We start from the raw sequence: 21,992 nt of genomic DNA, 5'->3' as shown, positions 1-21,992 counted from the left end.
CCCTGAGCATCACCAGGTATGATCCAAAAAGCCAAAAAAGAAAAAATTGAAAAGTGAGACTCATGGTGCGTTATGCAGGCCTGGGGGTTCTATGTGGATGATATGAGCCCCGATGCTGGTTTGGAGTATGGATATGGAGGCTGTTCCCCGAGTCTGCCACTAACCCTTGAGAATTGAGTTCTGCCTGTCAGGGAGTTCTCAAAGGTCCTAGAAATAGAAAAGGGACCTGGAAGACCCCTGCAGGAACTTGGTGTCCCAGCCCTTAGACTAACAACATGGGAGAATTTATATGTATATTGGAGTGGGGGCCTTGGTGCTCACGTTCACTGGTGCTCAGGTGCTATTTCTAGCTCTGTGCTGGGGTGGGACACATGTGTTGGTCACGCCCAGTGGTGCTTGGGGGCCCATACTCCATCCCGGGGATGGAACGAGAGTCAGCTGCCTCCAAGGCCCAGGCTTCATCTTCTGTACTATCTCTCCAGACCTATAATATATATTTTTATTCTTTTTGGGGAGACTCTCAAGCAGTGCTCAGGGGATCCAAGGGCCCACCAGCCAAACAGTTTGATGCTAGGCCCAAAGAAGCCGTGCTGCATGGCCTTGTGCTCCAGGACCCTCAGGGCTGCAGCTGGGGGTTCTGGGGGACCACATGGTGTTTGGGATTGAATTTGGGTCCTTATGAATGCAAGGTATGGGCCCTGGCTGCTGAGCTAACACTCTAGCCCCTAAAAATACATATATATGTATATTTATAGAATTGTTGTAGGTTTTTGGGCCACATCCAGCTGTGCACAGTGCTTACTCCTGACTCTGCACTCAGGAATCACTCCTGGCCATGCTCAGGGGACCCTATGGGGTGCCGGGGATCGAATCCAGATCAGCTGTACTACCTGTTTTTTTGTTGTTGCTGTTGTTGTTTTTGCGGATGGCCCCACACCCAGCAGTGTTCAGACCTTACTCCTTGCTCTATGCTCAGGAATCACTTCTGGTAAGCTCAGGAGACCATATGGGTGCCCGGGATCACACCCAGGTCAGCTATATGTGAGGAAGCACCTTACCCGCTATTTTATCTCCCTGCCTCCTGGCCCCCATTTTTTTTTAGCCACATCCAGCAATGCTCTGGAGTCACTCCTGACTCTGCACTTAGAAATTACTCCTGGTGGTGCTCAGAGGACCATATGGGATGCCGGGCATTGAACCTGGGAAGACAGTATTCAAGGCAAGCTCCCTCCCAAGTTTTTTTTTTGTTTGTTTGGTTGGTTTTTGGGTCACACCTGGCGATGCACAGTGGTCACTCCTGGCTCTGCACTCCAGAATTACCCCTGGTGGTGCTCAGGGGACCATATGGGATGCTGGGAATCAAACCCGGGTCGGCCGCGTGCAAGGCAAACGCCCTACCCGCTGTGCTATCTCTCTAACCCCCCTCCAAAGTATTTTTAATTTTTATTTTAGTCAACAGAATTTTCTTCTCTCTCTCTCTCTCTCTCTCTCTCTCTCTCTCTCTCTCTCTCTCTCTCTCTCTCTCTCTCTCTTCTTTGATAAGGGAGTGATTTTGAGCCACACCTAGCAATGCTCAGATTTTACTCCTGGTTCTGCACTCAGAAATCATTCCTGGCCGTGCTCCGGGGACCATATGGGATGCCAGGGATCGAATCGCAGCCGGCCATGTGCAAGGCAAACGCCTCCCACTGCACTGTCTCTCCCGCCCTAATCACCGTGATATTCAGTAGTGTTAATCAGTGCTGTATGGTTTTGTGGTATGAAACTCAAACCCCAGGGCTTCACACCTACGGGCCAGTGCCCTGGCGCTTGCTCCTGCTCTGCTGCCCTACTATTGGCACCTTTTCCCCACTAGCAGGACCCAGCGGGGACTACCGGGAGGCTCAGATCTGGGGCAGTCAACACCCGGGAAACAGGACAAGGTTTGCAGACTCATCCCCTTGGACACTCACCACGCCTCGACCCTAAAACTCTTCCTCTCGCTCCCCACCCCACAGGCCAAGCTGATCGTCCCCAACAGCACGGCGGGCCTGATCATCGGCAAAGGGGGCGCCACGGTGAAAGCCGTGATGGAACAGTCGGGGGCCTGGGTGCAGCTGTCGCAGAAACCCGAGGGCATCAACCTGCAGGAGCGCGTGGTGACGGTGAGCGGGGAGCCCGAGCAGGTGCACAAGGCCGTGAGCGCCATCGTGCAGAAGGTCCAGGAAGACCCGCAGAGCAGCAGCTGCCTCAACATCAGCTACGCCAACGTGGCGGGCCCCGTGGCCAACTCCAACCCCACCGGCTCGCCCTACGCCAGCCCCGCCGACGTGCTGCCCGCGGCCGCCGCCGCCTCTGCCGCCGCCGCCTCGGGCCTGCTGGGCCCCGCAGGCCTGGCCGGGGTGGGCGCCTTCCCCGCCGCGCTGCCCGCCTTCTCGGGCACCGACCTGCTGGCCATCAGCACGGCGCTCAACACGCTGGCCAGCTACGGCTACAACACCAACTCCCTGGGCCTGGGCCTCAACTCGGCCGCCGCGTCGGGCGTCCTGGCCGCCGTGGCCGCCGGCGCCAACCCCGCGGCCGCCGCCGCCGCCAACCTGCTGGCGTCCTACGCGGGCGAGGCCGGGGCCGGGCCGGCGGGGGGCGCCGCGCCGCCGCCGCCGCCGCCCCCGGGGGCGCTGGGCTCCTTCGCGCTGGCCGCCGCGGCCAACGGCTACCTGGGCGCCGGGGCGGGCGGCGGCGCGGGGGGCGCGGGGGGCCCGCTGGTGGCCGCGGCCGCCGCGGCGGGCGCCGCCGGCGGCTTCCTGACGGCCGAGAAGCTGGCGGCCGAGAGCGCCAAGGAGCTGGTGGAGATCGCGGTGCCTGAGAACCTGGTGGGAGCCATCCTGGGCAAGGGGGGCAAGACGTTGGTGGAGTACCAGGAGCTGACGGGCGCCCGCATCCAGATCTCCAAGAAGGGCGAGTTCCTGCCCGGCACCCGGAACCGGCGGGTCACCATCACCGGCAGCCCCGCGGCCACGCAAGCCGCTCAATACCTCATCAGCCAGCGGGTCACCTACGAGCAGGGAGTGCGGGCCTCAAACCCCCAGAAAGTGGGATGAGGCCCGTGGCGCGCGCGCCCCCCTGCTCCCCGCCCGCCCCCTCGCCCTCCCCCTCTCCGCCCCCCGCCCCCCACTCCTGACCTCGGCTCGGCTCTTCCTGCGCCTCTTGGGACAGGGCTGGGGTAGGCCTGACTGCACCCCCACTTCTGGTAGCCATAGGCAGGATTGAGTGCTGGCTGGGGAGGGGGCCGGGAGGGACCCCCTTTCCAGCCCGGAACTGCCCCCTCCTCCCTCCCTCCCTCGCTTGACTGGGCCAGTTCCCCCCCCAGGGGCCCAGGTCTGTGTGATATTTGTATATATTGCATTTTGTTGATTTTAATAGAAAACAAAGCGTTATTTTCTCTTTCTTTCCCTCCTTTTTTTTTTTTCCAGGAAGGCTTTTTTGGGGTTTTTTTGGTTTTTGGTTGTTTTTTTTTTTCTTCCTTTTTTGGTTGTTGTTGGTTTTTTTTCCCTTCCCTTTTCTAAGATTTTGTTTCCACATGGGAGGAGGGGAGGGAGCCTCTGGGTCATCTAGAAGGGGTGACTTCCCCCAGGGCACCCCATCTCCCCCGCTTGGAGGTAGCAGAGGAGAGTAGCTGAGCTGGGGCATTTGGAGCAGGGCCCCAGGGTTCCCAGTGTTTCTCAGCTCCTCTCCTGCCCCCACTGCTGCAGGTACCCTTCTTAGGGGGGCGCTTTCACTCTTCTTGTCAGGCTGGGGGGGGCGGCATGGGGGAAGGTGTGGTGCCTCTGGGCTTGAGGCTGGTGGCTTTGGGATCGGGCCAGTCCCGGGGACAAGACTCTTGTGAAGCTGGAGCAACTTCCTGTGGCATCTCCTGGGGTTCTTTTCCTAGAGAAATGGGAACCCAGTGTCTGTCCCCACGGGGATGGCCCTAAGTCGTGCCCTTTTTCTGGGGTGCCTTCGGCACTTCGGATGTCACAGGAAGTAGTTTCCCAGGGGTGACCTCCTGGAATGCCAGGAGAGACAGGTACTTCCTATGAGGCCTCCAAGCGCCTTCCCTGAAAGTCACTTCCGCGACCTCCTGGAGACAGACTTCCGGTAGCGTTTGGGTCACTTCCGGTGATGCCATTGGAATGAAGCAGGCACTTCCTGTATTGGGTCCTGGCCCGCCCCCTGCGCTCCTCCTCCACCTATACCCCACCGAGTGGGTGGGTGGAGGGTCTTCCCAGGAAGAGAGTAAGGAGAGAGACCCCAGATTGTGGGTAGAGCCCACGGAGTCTGATCTCCCCAGTCAGGGATGGTGAAACTAGCGAAGACTACTGTAATGCAGCCCTCCCCCCCCACCCCGCCTTTCGTGTGCATGCTTGTGTCTGCGTGGCTTTGTCTCCTTGAGTCTGGTCAGGCCAGTGCAGGCCGGTGTTGGGGTTCGGGGAGCCACGGTCAGGTTCTCTGTGGCCATGGCATTCCCTGTGGTCTCAGGGGTGAGATTGGTTTGGTGGCTTCTGGCGAGCTGGAGTCCCAGAATGGCGTCTGCTGGATCAGAATGTTTTGGTGCTTTCACCATCGGCTCTGAGGATCTAGAATGTTCTGCTAAGAGCCTGTGAAGCCAGGCAGCCCCGCGAGATGGTTTGGGGTGGCTCCCGAACCACTGCGGCCGTGGTCAGCTCTACTGAGGTGATTTTTAGGATAGCTGAAACCCACCTCGATCCCCATCCATCTCCCTTCCCCCAAGAGACCACCTTTACTTTCTCCAACCCAAAGCAGGGCACACCCCACACCCCGTGTCCTGGTTGTCCATCATCAGCATCTCTGGGGGAGGGGTACCCCATGCCCACCCTCTCCCCTATTTGTCCCTCTCCTCGGTCTTCCAGACCCTTCTCTTCTCCCTGGCTTTGGGGGAAATCCAGCCTCCTCGTTTCTCTCCCCCGCGAAAAAAAGGAGGGAAAGAAAGCCAGAGACAAATCCCATCCCTAAAGCCCGGGGGAACCCTGCCCTTTGCTAGAGAGCCACCCCCAAATGAAAATGTGAAATCCCTAGAAAGCAATAGCCTTCAAGGTACCGTGCACTGAATTTCCCACCTGCTTTTCCTTCCCCCCCCCCCCCAGGCCTGGAGCTGGGGCACAATGGTGACTTTTTCCCATGCCCTTTGCACTTCCAGGGTTGGGGGCACAGGCCCCCGCCTCCCCCTCCCATCGCTGCTGCCCTGCCCCGATCTCCAGGCTGAACCTAGTTGGAGATCTGAGTGCCAAATCAATTCTTCACTTTGGACTTATCTTCTGCAGATGGGGGCGTGGCCCCCTGGGCAGCGTTTCCCTGCACCTCTCAAACTGACCGTACAGTATTTCACACTCTCCCCACCCACACGTGGGTGTTGCAGTATCTAGCTGGAGTAGACCCCCCCCATTACCCCTCACTCCCTGCCCAAGCCCCCAAGAGAAGGGGAAGAAGCCAGGGAGAAGACTAGTAAGGTCTGGGCCACAGGAGCTGGGGGCTGGATGGAGCTCATTTGCATCTCATTTGCATCCTCCCTGCCCTGGGCTCGGCAGATGTTTTGGCGGATGGGGTACCCCCTCATCTGAGTCTGGGTCCCATTCAGCGGGCTCCAGTACTCCTCTCACACAGATGCGTCTCTGGAGGCTGGGCCTCCTGGAAGGTTTTCCCTTGGGGAATCTGTGTGTCATACCCTCCCTGTCCATATTTCAGGGGACCCAACCCCACCAGCCAGGGCTATCTGAGAGGTAGTTTGCTAGCTCAGCGAGCTAGTTCGCCCACCATGTCGGTGGGTGCTGAGCCACACACATTTCCCCAAACTCACTCTCCTTTGCCCATCCCTTCTGCAATCGGACCTCAATGTTTTGTGCTACGGTTTGTCCAGAAGGGACGCAGGTGTGGAGTTAGGGATGGGGGATCATGGAAAAAGAAACCATCACCTCTTTTCGTCCCGCTCCTCGAGCTCCATCAGCCAATCAGATCTCAGAGACTGAATGGCCTCCTCCCAGCCTGCTCTCAGCACCCAATCGGTGCTTAATCAGTGTTTGCTGCATTGTTTCCCATTTATTCCCTTCCCATCTGCCCTCCAGCTCCCAACAGCCCCCCTTTTTCTGCCTCCCAAAAGACACCCCCCTTCTCTTCCTCCTGCCCCGCCCCTGTGGCCCCCTTTGTTATTTGTCCAGTCTCTGTCTGTGTCTACTCCCTTCTCAACTTTACCCCCCCCCAACTCCATTTCCCCACCTATTAAAAAAAAAAAAGTGCCAAACTTCCTTGGAACTGAGCCGCTCTGGGGGGAGGGAACCTCAGAGAGAAGAGGGGAACCAAGAAACCAGGACCCCCTCCCTCTGAGGAGACCCCTAAGAGGCATTGCAAAGGTCTGTGGACACTTAGCTCATTTGGGTGCCCTTCCTCAATTCCTCTTGCCCCAAGTTTTTCTTAGAATCTTTTTAAGAAAAAAAAAAGACAGAAAAAAAACCCTTTCCTTCAGCTAATCCCTAACCTTTTGGATCCCCCAAATTCCACCAGCCGGGGAGAACCCCAGTCACTTCCTTTGGACAAATCTATTTTAAAAACGGGGTGGGGGAATGGAAACAAACTCAACCCCTCCTCTGCTAGTGAGGGATGGTGCCAGCTGCATTCCAGACAAGAGCCCCCAAGCACTTAAGAGACGGGGTTCAATGTGCCAAATTCACCTTTCTCATCCCCCGTCTCAGAGGGGGCTCTGAGCCAGCCTCTCCCAGCTACCTTCTTTTGTCAGCCCCAGCCATCTCTGCATGGGCTGGGGCGGTGGGGAGGGGGGAGAGCCTCACTGCAATAACTATTAGGGAAGTAGAGGTGGACGTGCCATCTTGTTCTGCCCCACCGCCAGCCCCAGCTGGAGGTGGGAGTGAGTATTTTAGAGGGAATTGCTAGGAGTCGACTTGGAGCTGCTTGGGGCACCTGTATACTCAAAATAATACGGTACCACTTCCTTCTGGGTGGTATTTCTTCTTTCCCCTTGTACCCCAGTCCCTTAACATCCCCCCCACCCATCACCCCCATCTCTCACTTCCGGCTTGCTTTCTGGTGGGCGGCCTCCTGTTTAGAGAGTGGGAGGGGTTGCTGGGATGCTTTGGTGATGGTGTTGGTCAATTTCAGGTGGGCACTGGAAAGAGCTGTTGGCGGCGGGTGGGGGACAGGATCTCAGAGTGATGGAGAAGATGGAAATGTGGGCATCCAGGCTGCCCACGGGGGAGGGGGGTCCCCCACCCCCACTTGCTCCTGAAACTGGTGCTGGAGTTCGGTGGACCCCAGCTTAGGCTCTGGTGGAATTGGACCCCCCCACCGCTAGCCTTGTCAAGGCAACCCCAGGCCCCTGCCATTCGTGGTCTTGCTGCCACGGTGGAGAGGACTTCTGGGGAGCAGATGGGGGGGGCCCATGGCTTTGGGGGGATCTTCCTTGTGTTGAGAGGGAGACCCGGTGAGTCTAGATGGGGAAGTCTGCTGGTTTTTAACCCCTTCTCTGCCAGTCAAGGACACGCGAATCTCCCAGAGATAACTGGGGGGACCGTCTAACCCCCTTCCCTCCCCCCTTCTCCACCCCCTTCCCCCCACCCCCCAAAACCACCAACCTTTCATCTTCCAAGTGACTCCATCACCACTGGCCATCAGGAACTGCGGCCTCATTGCCCCAGCCCCACTCGACGTCAGACTCGCTCATCGAACTCTTTTTAATTAACCCTTTCTGTGTCCATCCCACGGAAAACTGTGTGTCCGGCAGGGGGCAGGGGGGAGGCGAGGGGCCAAAGCTGCCTCTCCTCCATCTCCTCCCTCCGCCCCTGCCTCCCCACCTGCACCCCATCCCATGCCCCATCGCCTCCCTCCCCTCTAGGGCCTCTCTTTCCTTTCCCCAGGAGAGAGACCCAGTAGAAATCTGCTGTTTGGCTTTGGACCTTTCAGAGACGGGGCCAGGGGCTCAGCCTCCTGCCCCTGGAGTGCATCCTCTGGCCCCTCTCCTTTCTGTGCCCACTCCCCACCCTTTCATTGTAAATACTCACTTTTGTACTGGGTTTGAGCCGGGGACGTGGGGAGTCATTTTTCGCCCCCTCTGTGTTGGCATCTCAAGGCCCCTGGAGGCATGGCCCACAGCCCGGTTTGATTTGGGAGAATCCCAAGGTGGGTCCCCTCACCTGTGGAGGGCACCCCCCCACCACTGCTCAGGACCGTGAGATAGCAGTATTACTGTTGGAGAGATGGGGTGCAAAGACCCCCCTCCTTGGCTGGGAACAGGGGAGAAGTGTGGAGACGGGTGGAGTCTGGCCTGAAGACTCCGTTTTACCCATCCCTGAAATGGGTTTTTCCTCCAAATTCCCTGAGGAGACTCTGAGATTGTGGGAGAGGCGGGGCAGTTCAAAACCGCCTAGATTCTCTCTCCCCACTTTCTGTGGGATGAACAAACGGGGGGGGGGGCAGGAGAGGAATGAGGTGGGGGTGGTGGAAAGGTGAGAAAGGGATGGTTTTAGAGAACCCATGGCTAAACCCCGGGGAGAGCTGCAGCTAGAGCCTCTTCCAGGCTGTGCGCTGTCTCTTGGACCCTTGGGGGACAGCAGGACTGCTGGGGGCCCACGGGCATCCACAGCTCCAGGAGAAAAAGGCCCAACCAAGTCCAGGGCTGGGCTCCTTGCCTGCTGCCCTGTGCCCATTTCTCGGCCCCAGACCATCGAGCTATGGCCATGCCTCCACTGCCTCCATCCAACCCCCTAACTGGTTCCTTCCATCTGCGACCAGCGACTCGCCCCCCACCTCCAGGAGCTCCGGCCGCCGCCCTCTCCCCCTCCCCGCATCGCCATGCCTGGGCCACGCCCACCCCCAGTGTCCGTGTGTGACCTAGCCGCACCATGTAATAGCTTCCATGGCCCCCACCCCACCCCCGGCCCCCCACCCCCTCCTCCCTCGGCGACTTCACCTTTTTTGCCGCGATAAACGCCATCCTAGCATCCGTGTCTAATGTTGTCTTTTTTGCTTGGACATCACACAATCCTTCTTAACCCATTCCCTTCCCTCGCCCACCTCTCCCCCCACCTCCACCCTCATCCTAAATTCTTTCCTCCCTTCCCCCCACCCCAGAACTCTGGGCACGTAGGGGAGGAGGGTGGGAGGGGGTGTGCCCCTGGACTCGGCTCCAAGCACTCTGGGCTGAGGGAGTCCCAGAGCTGGTGGGGGGGTGTTTTGTGTCTCCAGGAACAAGCTTGGGGGAGCTCCAGCTTGAGAGCAAGATCAACAAGATCGCCTCACCCCACACAGACCGGGTTCCACAACGCCCCACTTGCCCCACGCACAGCACTGCACCTGCACCCCCTGGGCCCAGGGGGGGCGTCAGTGTGGAGTTCAGTGAGGCCCAATACCTGCCCAGACTAGGTTTTAGGATCTCTGAGGAATGCTTTCAGGAGCTAATACTGTTACTTCTGGGGACAGAGTGGTGGTAGCATCAGAGACACCAGCCACTTAATGTTCCTGAAGGTTGCAGAGAAGCTTCAGGAACAAAGGTACTTGCCTTGTGCGTAACCAACCCCAGCTCAATCTAAAGCACCTCCTAGGGTCCTCTGAGTATGGCCAGGAGTGACCCCTGACCACAGAGCCAGAAGGAAGCCTTGAGCGCCGCTAGGTGTGGCCTAACCATACCCCACCCCACCCCCAAAGAAAATTAACTGAGCACTGCACCCAAGTTACTAGGCTGGAGAATACAAGGGGAGAAATACTTCCTTGCACACAGCTAACCCCAGTTTGATCCTGGCACCTCATGAGTATATGGTCCCCTGAGCACAAGGCCAGCAATAGCCCTGCACATGGGTATGGCCAGTGGCACAGACTATCCCCGGGTCAAATGTCAGGCAGGAGATAAGAAACCCACAAGGGTCAGATACTCCACGGGCAGAGTGCTGGTCCTGCAGGTAGACAACCCAGTTCAACTGCCAGCTCCACCTATGGTCCCTGAGCCCCCAGGCGTGATCCTCAAGTATAGAGCCTGGAGTAAATGCTGAGCATTGCTGGGGGTGACCCAAACCCACCCCGTCCCCCACAAAAAGAGGAACAGACACAGCAGATGTTTACCCCCAGCGCCAAGAGCACATTCCCCTGGTATGGATGGAGAAGGGCCCTTAGCCCAGAACAGGCCCTCCAGGGTCCAAGCAGCTCCAAGGTGTCGCCCCATCTGCCCAGGCAGGGGGGGGCACGGCTGGGCACACACCCTCTCACTTGGCTTCAGCCATGTTTGCTATGAGTTTGGGGCCCACTTACGCCTTGGGAGACTTCCCCTGCAAACACTGGCTCCAGGTCCTCTTTCAGACTTTGGGGTGCCTGGCAGAGGCAGGGCTCCCTAACCAGGCCTGGGCGGAGCCCCCCAGAGCCCAGTGGTAGTTCAGGCCTGGCCTCCAGGGTGCCCTGGACCTTGAACCCTGGCAGGAAATGGGCCTGCTGAGAGCCTGCCATTAGGGAGATGGCCGGGAGGGCCCCGGCAGGACAGCCCTTACAAGCAAACCAAGTATGAGAAAGATGGTTTAGGGTCCAGAGACAGGCGTGGGAGAGAAGGCCAGATGCACAGATTCCTTCTCTCCGGGGGGATCTCCATCTCCACCTGCAGAACACACCCTCCCCCAAGCTCTTCTGACCTTCTGGAATGTTCCAGAAGGATTCCACAGTCCAGTCACTTCATCGATGTCTGACACAGGGGAGATACTCTGCACAAGGTGGTCTCTGGAGAGGCCCCTCCCATCAAAAAATGACAAATGACAATGACAGGATGATAGAGAAGGTCGGGAACAATGGCGTAGGCTGGGAGAAAACAGGAGCCCAAGGCTATTCATTCATTCATTCCTTCATTCCTTCATTCAGCAGCATTTGGGCACTGATATGGTCTGGGGCCTAGGGCCATGGCAGTGTCCTTGGCAAGTGCCTGTCCTTCTCTTTACATGCCCTGAGCCACTGTCCCAACTCCTGGCACTTAGTAGTGGCTCCAATGGTCCCAGATGCCATGGGACCTGGCCTGGGAGTCTCAAGCATTGTCTGGAATTCAGCAACGTCAAGCAAAGGCATTTTCAGGAATCGTTGGAGATGCCGGGAAACTCGGACTTGGAAGGGAGTCGGGCTGTCAGCGGCATGGAGGTTACACTCTGCTGTGTGACTGTGGCAAACTCACCTGACCTCTCTGGCCCCAGGAATGGAAAGGAACAGAGACGGGGTGAGGATGCAGGTGAGTGGAGAAGGACTCCCAGGTCTCACAAACCCTCTTCTGGGAGGCACAGAATTTCAACTGGGGCGGGGGGAGCCTGCCATGAGGGTGACGAAGAAAGAAGGAGGAGAGGCCAGAGCAATAGTACTTCGGGGAGGGCACTTGCCTTTGCACACAGCCCACCTGTGCTCAATTGCCAGCATCCCATGTGGCTCCCCAAGCACTGCCACGTGTGATCCCTGAGTGCAGAGCCAGGAGTAACCCCTGAGCATCACCGGGTGTGACCCAATAGCACTGTAGCACTGTCATCCCGTTGTTCATCGATTTGCTCGAGCGGGCACCAGTAACGGCTCCATTGTGAGACTTGTTATTACTGTTTTTGGCATATCGAATGTGCCATGGGGAGCTTGCCAGGCTAGACACTCCAGGGTCCCCTGAGTACCACCAGGAATGAGCCCTGAGCACAGTCCGTGGAAGCCCTGAGTATTGCCAGGTGTGGCCCTAAACTCCAGAAATAAAGACATTAAAATTTAAAATAGGGGCCGAAGTGATAGTACAGCAGGGAGGGCGTTTGCCTTGCACACAGCCAACCCAGGTCACTCCCCAGCACCACATATGGTCCCCCCATGTATTGCCAGGAGTAATTCGTGCAGAGTGAAGATCCAGGAGTAAACCCTGAGCACTGCCAGATGTGGCCCATTTACAAAATAAAATTAATGAAAAGACAGAATAGAGGGGCTGGAGTGATAGCACACCGGGTAGGGCGTTTGCCTTGCACACAGCCAACCCGGGTTCGAATCCCAGCATCCCATATGGTCCCCTGAGCACCGCCGGGAGTAATTCCTGAGTGCATGAGCCAGGAGTAGCCTCTGTACATCACTGGGTATGACCCAAAAAGAAAAAAAAAAGATAGAATAGAAAAGGTGGAGAGGAAAAAAAAAGAAAGAAAAGGTGGAGAGGGACTGGCAAAGAGAAACAAACAGGAAACAAAGGTCAGAAACTGGATGGAGAGGGATAGAGAGTTGTCAGGCTCAGAAAATGAAAATACAAAAGCAGGTAAGAGAGAGAGTATGGCAGGAAAGGCACTTGGAGTGATCCCTGAGCACAGAATCAGGAGTAAGCCCTGAACACTGCTAAATGTGGCCCAAAAACCCAAGACAAAGATAAAAGAGGTGTTGGAGCAATAGTAAAGCAGCTAAGGTTTGCTTTGCACGTGGCTGACCTGGGTTCGATCCCCGGCATCCCATGTGATCTCTGAGTCCACCAAGAGTGATTTCTGAGTGCAGTCAGGAGTAACCCCTGAGCACCGCTGAGTGTAGCCCTAAAACCAAACCAAAACAAAACAAAGGAAAACGAAACAGTACAGGGCCACAGAGAGAGAGAGAGAGACCAGGGATAAGGCACTTGTTTGGCATCACTGCTGCCTGGGTTGGAACTGGAACTGCCTGCAGAAAAAAAGGGAAGGGCACCAGAAAGCACAGCAGGGAGGGCACTTGCCTTACACGAGGTCAACTTGGGTTGCAACTCAAGTAACCCCTGAGCATCACCAGGTGTGGCCCAAAAAGAAATTAAAAAATAAAAAGGGAAGTGAGGAAGGAGAAAGGGAGGGAGGGAGGAAGGGAGGAAGGAAGGGAGGAAGGAAGGAAGGAAGGAAGGAAGGAAGGAAGGAAGGAAGGAAGGAAGAAGGAAGGAAGGAAGGAAGGAAGGAAAGAAGGAAGGGAGGGAGGGAGGGAAGGAGGGAGGAAGGAAGGAAGGAAGGAAGGAAGGAAGGAAGGAAGGGAGGGAGGGAGGGAGGGAGGGAGGAAGGGAGGGAGGAAGGGAGGGAGGGAGGGAGGGAGGGAGGAAGGAAGGAAGGAAGGAAGGGAGGGAGGGAGGGAGGGAGGGAGGAAGGAAGGAAGGAAGGGAAGGAAGGGAGGGAGGGAGGGAGGGAGGGAGGGAGGGAGGGAGGAAGGAAGGAAGGAAGGGAGGGAGGGAGGAAGGAAGGAAGGAAGGGAGGGAGGGAGGGAGGGAGGGAGGGAGGAAGGAAGGGAGGAAGGAAGGGAGGAAGGAAATTCCCCATTTCTCATATGTTCCCCTGAGCACACCAGGGTTACTCCTAATTCCTGAGCACAGAGCCAGGATAGCGCCTTAGCCCTGCCAGATGTAGCCCCCAAACAAATAAAAAGGATGTCGAGGCTTTGGAACATGACTCAGTGTCAAGGGCACAGGCCTGTCCTGTGTGAGATCCTGGGCTCAATTTCCTATGCCACAAATAAATAAATAAATAAATATATCCAGTGAGACTTGAATATTAGATTAAACATTTTTTTTTAGGCTGGAGAGATGGTTCAGTGGCCTAGAGTATATCTGCTTTGCATGCAGGAGCCTGGCTTTGATCCTTAGTGCCCTAGGGTCCCCAGAATGCCATCAGGAGCGATCCCAAGCACTGTCAGGTGTGGACACCAAATCTCCCCTAAAAAATAAAAAATAATAGGGGCTGGAGCAATGGCAAAGCAGGTAGGGCATTTGCCTCATACTCGACCAACCTGGATTCAATTCCCAGCATTCCATATGGTCCCCCGAGCACCGCCAGGAGTAATTTCTGAATGCAGAGCTAGGAGTAACCCCTGTGCATCGCCGGGTGTGACCCAAAAAGAAAAAATATATATATATAAATCAATTTTGGGGCTGAAGCAATAATAGTACAGTAGGTAGGGCATTTGCCTTGCACACAGCCAACCCAGGTTCCATCCTGGCATCCATATGATCCTCCAAGCACTGAGTGTAGCCCTAAAACCCAAACCAGGAGAGATCCCTGAGTACAGAGCCAGGAGTAACCCCTGAGCATCATCGAGTGAGGCCCAAAAACTTAAAAAAAAAAAAGTGATTCCAGAGCACAGAATCAGGAATAAGCCCTGAGATGAGTCTGCCCTGCCCTGCCACATCCCCACACTCCCCCCAAAAAAGGGAAAAAATCTGAGGGACAATAATAAAGCCACAAGAGCAAGTCAGAGGTCCCAGACACCCAGGATTGGAAACCCTGAGTTGCAGCGCTCTCCCATGGCACCCAATGTGCCCCTGCCTCTCCCCTCTCCCTACCCCCCAGCCATCTTCTCTCTGCATTTCTCCTCTCACCATTCTTGCCCACTGTTCCCCCTTTCTGTTCCTCAGTTGCCCTCCCTTGGGAGACCCTCCTCGTTCCCTTCCCTTCTCTTTGCTCTCCGCTCAGCAAGTCTCCAACACCCGAAGGGGCAGGCAGGGGCTGGAGCAACAGCACAGCAGGGAGGTCATTTGCCCTGCACAAGCCAACACAGGTTCCACCCCCACCATCTCAGAGTGCCCCCCCGGGCACCACCAGGAGTAATTCCTGAACAAGAGTCAGGAGTAACCCCTGAGCACTGCTGGGTGTGGCCCCCCAAAAGAAAAGAAAGGGTCCTGGCCTAGCTCTTCCTTGGAAGCCAATGACAGGTGATGGTGGGCAGGTGGCCTGGCACAGAGAATGTTCTACCCTACCTGGGCCTGCTGATTCTGGCCCGCCCCATCCTCCTGTGTCCAGCAGTCCCGAATGAGTCCTCTCTCCTAGCACCCCGACTCCAGCCTTCTGGGGTGCTCTCTGGGACAGTTTCTGGCCACTGCTGGCACTCCTCTCTGCCTTAGTATACCTTCTGGGCTTCCTGGGGTGTCTCTCATCAAAACTTGGGTCCCGCCCTCTCCATCCCTGCCCCTCTCCATCCTTCTCCATCCCTACCTCAGTCTCCTGGTCTCTGTTGGGGGGGTTGAGGGTGTCTCTGGTTCACTTCTCTGATTCTGCCCACTTCTCTGATCCATCAGCCAAGGGGCACCAGAGCCTGCCAGAACAGACAGGGCACCCTACCTCAGCCCCTAGAAAGACACTGGGGCCCCCCCTGCAGCACCACGACGCCGAAGGTCCAGCCAGAACCATCCCACTCCCTTACCAAGCCTAGAAATTCAAGCTTCCCGCGAAGACATTTAATTGGTGGAAACCCCGCCGCACGGCATTCTGGGAGTTGTAGTTGTTACTGCACCAGCCTCTGTAGTAGCGGAAACCGGCGCGCTCCATAAACCTACACGGGATAAAGGCTGAAGGATTCATTTGGCACGTTTTCTCCCTATCCCCTTTCTTGCCTTGTTTCTTCTGTCTGGGGTTGTGGTTATGGTTTCTTTTATTTGGTTTTGGTTTGGGGACACACCCAGAGATGCTCAGCGGTTATTCCTGGCAGTGCTTGGGGGACGATATAGGATACTGGGCACCGGAACTGCATGAGCAACCTGCGAGGCAAGCGCCCGCCCCTCTGTACTCTCTCCAGCCCCTCGTGGTTATGATTTAAACCCTTTCGTCTCTGTGACCTCCTACATCCTCCTTATTTGTCATTGGCCAAGCCCTGTGATTATCTCCCACCTCCCTCCCAAAGTCCCATTCCCACTTGCAGCTGCTATATTGAGGAGTCGCCCTGTCCACTTTCATTACATTCTCAGATTAAACAGAGGCTCTAAACTGGCAGGCATGGAAAACAGGGGTGTCTCCGGGTCCCCAGATGAGCCATAAAGGGAACCCAAATTGCCATTTCTCAGCCCCTCTCCTTGCAGGTGGGACAATCCAGGTTAATATTCAGCTAGAGGGGCTGGAGCCATAGCACAGCTGGTAGGGCGTTTGCCTTGCACGCGGCCGACCCGGGTTCGATCCCCAGTATCCCATATGTTCCCCCGAGCACCGCCAGGAGTAATTCCTGAGTGCATGAGCCAGGAGTAACCCCTGTGCAATGCCGGGTGTGACCCAAAAAGCAAAAAAAAATTTTTTTTAATTCAGCTAGAGCTGCAGGAACAGAGGTAGATTGGAGGAGAGGAATAAACACCCTCCCCCCCCCCAGACTCCACTGGCCAAATGTAATTGAACACAATTCTTTTTTTTTTTTTTTTGGTGGGGGAGGATCACACCTTGCAGTGCTCAAGGCTTACTCCCAGTTCTGCCCTTAGGAATTACTTCTGGCAGTGCTTGGGGAACCATATGGGATACAAGGGATAGAACCCAGGTTGGCGGCATGCAAGGCAAACACCCTCCCTGCTGTATTGCTCCACCCCCTGAATACAATTCGTGTTGTCCACCCGGGCCTCCCCTGCTCCTTCTGCCAGGATATTACAACAGTTGGGAAAAGAGATCTCATCCTTTTCTAGAAACACGTGGTCATTCAAAAGGAAATACTGTCTTGAGCTCCTACCATGGGTCAGGCACTGTTGGGTACACTGGAGAACAGTAGAAATAATGAATTTCTGGAATGATAGCACAGAGGATAGGGCGTTTGCCTTGCACGTGGCCGACCGGGTTTGATTCCCAGCATCCCATATGGTCCCCTGAGCACCGCCAGGGGTAATTCCTGAGTGCATGAGCTAGGAGTAACCCCTGTGCATCGCCGGGGGTGAGAAAGAAAGAAAAGAAAGAAAGAAAGAAAGAAAGAAAGAAAGAAAGAAAGAAAGAAAGAAAGAAAGAAAGAAAGAAAGAAAGAAAGAAAGAAAGAAAGAAAGAAAGAAAGAAAGAAAGAAAGAAAGAAAAGATTTCCCTCTCCTGGGGAACTAATGCTCCACTGGGGAAAACAGACAATAAAGATCGATAAGTAACTATACCACACAGGAAATGATGCATTTCATGAAGAAAAATGAGGCAGAGTAGAGACACTGCAATTATCTTTGTTTTTTATGGGGCCACACCCCAAAATGCTCAGGGTTACTCCTGGCTCTGCACTCTGGTACTGCAATTTTCACTACTGTGGATAAATGGGCTTTACTCAAAGAGGAAAGGTGGCAGTGAGCAGGCAGACTGCAAATGCAAAGGCCCTGGGGTGAAAGTGCTATGGTACTACTTTTTTTTTTCTTTTTGGGTCACACCTGGCGATGCACAGGGGTTACTCCTGGCTCATGCACTCAGGAATTACTCCTGGCGGTGCTCAGGGGACCATAGGGGATGCTGGAAATAGAACCCGGGTCAGCCACATGCAAGGCAAATGCCCTACCTGCTGTACCCGATGGCTCCAGCCCCAATGTTGTTAGCCATTAGGGGTCTGGGGAAAACTTGGAGAAAAAAGCCTGAGGTGTGTTCCAACCTGGGCTTTTACAGGCTCCCTCTGGTGGCCATGTGGGGAAGAGTCACAGGGCATGGATACCAGGACAAGGTAAGAGGAGGAACAATTGAACCTTGAATGTCTGCGGCTTAGGGCAACAGTTGGCTAGTTTCTGCTCACACAACAGTCCAATGTGGAGGGGCCGGAGCCATAGTAGAGGGAGGGCATTTGCCTTGCATGCAGTCAACTCACCTTTGAGCCTCAGCACCCACCATGGTCCCCTAAGCTTGCCAGGAGCAATTCCTACTCATGCAGACCCAGGAGTAAACCCTGAGTGTGGGTGTGCGTCCCCCAAAACAAACAAACAAAAAATCAGTCTAATATGAGTCAAAAGCAGAGGTTCCTAGGGGCCGGAGTGATAGCACAGTAGGTAGGGCGTTTGCCTTGCACACGGCCAACCTGGGTTCAATCCCCAGCATCCCATATGGTCCCCCAAGCACCACCAGGGGTGGTTCCTGAGTGCAGAGCCAGGAGTAACCCCTGAGCATCATCGCCGGGTGTGACCCAAAAAGAAGAAAAAAAAACAAGCAGAGGTTCCTAACTGTGCAGGAAAGGAGTGTGTGCGGAGCATCAAAACACAGGGTCTGGGGGCTGAAGGCAATGGTGCACAGTAAGGCACTTTCCACGCAGCCAGCACAGGTTCATCCCATATGGTCTCCTGAGCACTGCCAGGAGTAAGCCTTGAGCACTTCGAGGTGTGGTTACCCCCAAAATACAAAACAAAACATGGGGTCTCATACATGCGAGACATACACTCCACATGTGGTGCTACTATTGGGCTCGAAGATGGCTGTGTGCTGCTGTCTCTGCCACAACTAACACAGGCTGCACAGGGAAAGGCCTGGAGAAGCCATTCCTGCCTACGTACCTGCCTTCCTGTCATCCTTCCTTCCAGTCTGCCTGCCTTCCGGCCTTCCCTCCTTCTCTCTCCCTCGCTCCCTTCCTTCCTGGGGCCATACCCACCAGTGCTCAGGCGCCATTCCTGATTCTGCTCAGGAGAGAGCACAGAGCTATCCTCAGGCGACCATCGGTGGTGCCAGGGATTGAACCTAGTAAGCTGCAAGCAAGTGCCTGCCTCCTGTACTTCCAAGAAACCTTTCTAACAATCATGGACCCCAAAGTAACCCGGGACCCCTCTGTTAACCTCCCATTCACAAACTGAAATGACCCTTTGCAGTGACACCGATGGGACGAGAGGCGTGAACTCACAGCCTGAAATCAGGGAATGATGCTGGAGGACTGTGAAGGGCAGGGGCATCCGAGTAACTCACAGCAGAAAACCTCCTGAAAAAGAAAAATGCAGGAGGGGCTGGAGCGATAGCACAGCAGGGAAGGCGTTTGCCTTGCACGCAGCTGACCCGGGTTCGATTCCCAGCATTCCATATGGTTCCATGAGCACCGTCAGGGGTGATTCCTGAGTGCAGAGCCAGGAATAAGTCCTGAACACTGCAGGGTGTAGATCCCCCCCCTCCACATACTCAAAAATAATAGAAGAGAGAAAGATCTAGAAGGATGGGAGTCAGAAAGATCCCCAAAGAGAGAAACCCAGGAAGGCTGGCAGGAAGTGGTGCTCAGAAGTCTGCCTCCTTCACTTTAATTGGCCTTTTCCCTCCTTCCCTGGCAGCAAGTGATACCCAGACAGAGTTCCTGTGTTGATAGAGGAAAGTTATGTCTGCTTTTCCTTCCTATTGTTTTTTGTTTAGTTTTCGTTTAGGGGGCACACCCAGCGGTGCTCAGGCTGCCCTCAGCTGAGTGCTTGGGGTACTTTCCTAATGGTTCTCAGGGGAACCCTGTCTCCCGTATGCGAAGCCTGCACTGCTGCCCGTTGGGCTCTCTCCAGACCCTCCTGAGGTTTCAGAGAAAATGAAAGGAAAGCCCCCAATTCTGACCACTGGCTTTAAAGAAAACAGCCCGGAACGCTTGCTTTCTTTCAAGCTATAGGTCCCAAAGACATAATTGTGCTTGGAGGATCATGGGAGCAAATATGCCTCATTTGACAAAGGATAACTCACATCACCCCAGGTGCCTTCTCTTCTCTCTGTTTCGGTTTTGTGAATCTGGTTTGTGCTCAGGGAGCACTCCTGGAAGGTGCCAGGGATCGAACTCAGGTCCATCGTGTGCCAGGGAAGCGCCCTATCCGCTGTACTATCACTCCAATCCCTGCAGCCAGGATGCTTCCTCACACTACATTCCCGTTCCAAGGCGGGGCGCAGCGCAAGCCCCCACCCGGCAGGAGGCGGAGCTACACTGAGAGAAAACGAGGCGTGGCCAGAAAGGACTGAAGGCGAGGAGTGGCCTTGGTGGGAGGGCGGGCCTGGGCGGGCCTTGAAATAGCGAAGAGGCGTGGCTAAGGAATCTGGAGCTTGGGATTGGACGAGGGCATGGGGCGTGGCCGCAGCCTTGAGCACAAGGTGAAGGGCGCAAATCTCAGTGAGAGTAAACTAATACTCTCCATTTAGCAGGGATGAGAGCCCCCCCCCCGCCCGTTATACCAATAGGTTTGCTTGGACATAAAAAACAGAAGAGGGCCAGAAGAGGGCCGGAGAGCCAGTATGAGGAGAAAGGCTCTTGCCTTGAACTTAATCAATGCTGATTCGCTCCCCAGCATCATGTGCACAGGGGCAGAAGTAGTCCCTGAGCACCAATAGGTGTTGGAAAGAAAGAAAGAAAGAAAGAAAGAAAGAAAGAAAGAAAGAAAGAAAGAAAGAAAGAAAGAAAGAAAGAAAGAAAGAAAGAAAGAAAGAAAGAAAGAAAGAAAGAAAGAAAGAAAGAAAGAAAGAAAGAAAGAAAGAAAGAAAGAAAGAAAGAAAGAAAGAAAGAAAGAAAGAAAGAAAGAGAAAGAATTTTAAATAAACAAGAGCGGACAGATCTGAGAGCATACGCTTGTTCTGGAACATAGGCTACAACCCTGTTTCTAACCTCTAGGGGGCTCCGCTCTCTGTTGGAGAAATCGCAGTCTTCGGGGATGGTGGAGGGAACCCCAAGGATGCTCTAGATGCCCTGTCAACTGCCCTTCTAGCACCCAACCTCATTTAAATAGGTCTGTAGATGAAAGTTCATATGAGTCCTGACTCCCGTTTGGGGTGCCTGTGTAGCATTACTGAGAACCTGCAGGTACAGAAGCTTTTGTGAGGCTGGAGTGGAGAAGTCCTGGAGAACCTCATATATCGGTGTCTGCCTCCTGTCTCTTCCTTCCAACTCTTGGGAAGTTGGGAACAGCCTTGGCTGAATCCAAGAAGTCAAAATTCTGCCCTTTCCACAGCTCTGTGTTCTGGACAGGGAGGTCTGGAAAGAGGATGTCAAAAAGCAACCCTGCAGGGTCAGAACATCACACAGAGCAGATAGGGAGGCCAGCTACTCCCAGCATGTCTGATTTCAGTCTGAAGCCTGAGAGATAGTATAGCTGGAAGGCTTCTTGCCTTGCACGTGCGGCTAATCTGGGTTTAATCCCTCAGCATTCCATATGGACACCCAAGTACCGCCAGAAGTAATTCCTGAGTGCAGAGCCAGGAGTAAGCATTGAGCACTGCCGAGTATAGCCCAAATGACAATCAATCAATCAATCGATCAGAACTAAAGCCAAGGCTAAGTCTGCACAGGAACCCACTAGTCTCTCTCACCTTTTGAGTCACAAGCCTCCTGAAACAGGAGTCATGCTCTGGCCTCTGAGCCTTTGTATTAACTGTCTCTCCTGCCCCAAGAAGTCTCTACCAGGCTCCCTCACCACCTTTAAGATGCTCCTCAAGATAACAGAGCAAGGGGCTGGAGTGATAGCACAGCGGGTAGGGCGTTTGCCTTGCACGCGGTCAACCCGGGTTCGAATCCCAGCATCCCATATGGTCCCCTGAGCACTGCCAGGGGTAATTCCTGAGTGCAGAGCCAGGAGTAACCCCTGTGCATCGCCAGGTGTGACCCAAAAAGCAAAAAAAAAAAAAAAAAAAGAAAAAAAAAAAAGATAACAGAGCAATATGGGGCTGGATCAATAACACAGCGGGTAGGGCATTTGCCTTGCACGCGGTCAACCCAGGTTTGATTCCCATTATCCCATATGGTCCCCTGAGCACCGCCAGGAGTAATTCCTGAGTGCATGAGCCAGGAGTAACCCCTGTGCATTGCCGGGTGTGACCCCAAAAAAAAAACCAAAACAGAGCAATAGTAAAGCAAGTGGGGCATTTGCCTTGCATACAGCTGACGTGGGTTCGATCCCCAGCACCATATATGGTCCCCTGAGCCTGCCAGGAGTGATCCCTGAGTGCAGAGCCAGGAGTCAACCCTGAACACCACCGGATATGAACCCCAACCCTGCAAAAAAGATGCTCCTCAAGGGATGATTTCTAAGCATAGAGCTAGGAATAAACTTTGCTCCCATCTCGGTGAGGCAGAAACAAACAACAAAAAATCGGGGCTATTAGGGCTGGGGTTATAGCTCAATGGGCTCAGCAAACAAGAGACCAAGGTTCAGTTCCTGGTATTGCATGATCTTCTGAGCACTGACAGAAGTCACCCCTGCGCATTGAGTTGGGAGTAGCCCCTGACCACTGCTGGGATGGCCTAAGCCGTCTTCGCAAATTAAAAAAGGCTGGAAGATCTCTGGTATGGAATGGTCCCTGAGCATTGTCAAGTGGCCCTGGAAGGTCAGAGAACTATCAGCATAGCCCAGTCAC

At 54.8% G+C, this 21,992-nt stretch overlaps 1 protein-coding gene across 1 annotated transcript in view; it reads left to right on the top strand.

Moving 5' to 3' along the window:
* NOVA2 (NOVA alternative splicing regulator 2) overlaps positions 1-3,421 on the top strand; it is a 36,733-nt gene extending 33,312 nt beyond the window's left edge. The window contains exon 4 of the mRNA XM_004607809.2: positions 1,998-3,421. Coding sequence (XP_004607866.2) covers positions 1,998-3,080 — 1,083 coding nt within the window. The 3' untranslated portion in view covers positions 3,081-3,421. The remainder of the gene's footprint in view (positions 1-1,997) is intronic.
* Positions 3,422-21,992: the final 18,571 nt, after the last annotated feature.

Source organism: Sorex araneus, chromosome 8, assembly GCF_027595985.1.
Source record: "Sorex araneus isolate mSorAra2 chromosome 8, mSorAra2.pri, whole genome shotgun sequence".
NCBI classification, from domain to species: domain Eukaryota; kingdom Metazoa; phylum Chordata; class Mammalia; order Eulipotyphla; family Soricidae; genus Sorex; species Sorex araneus.
The sequence above is the reverse complement of the archived record's forward strand: the minus strand, read 5'-3'. Positions and strand labels throughout refer to the sequence as shown.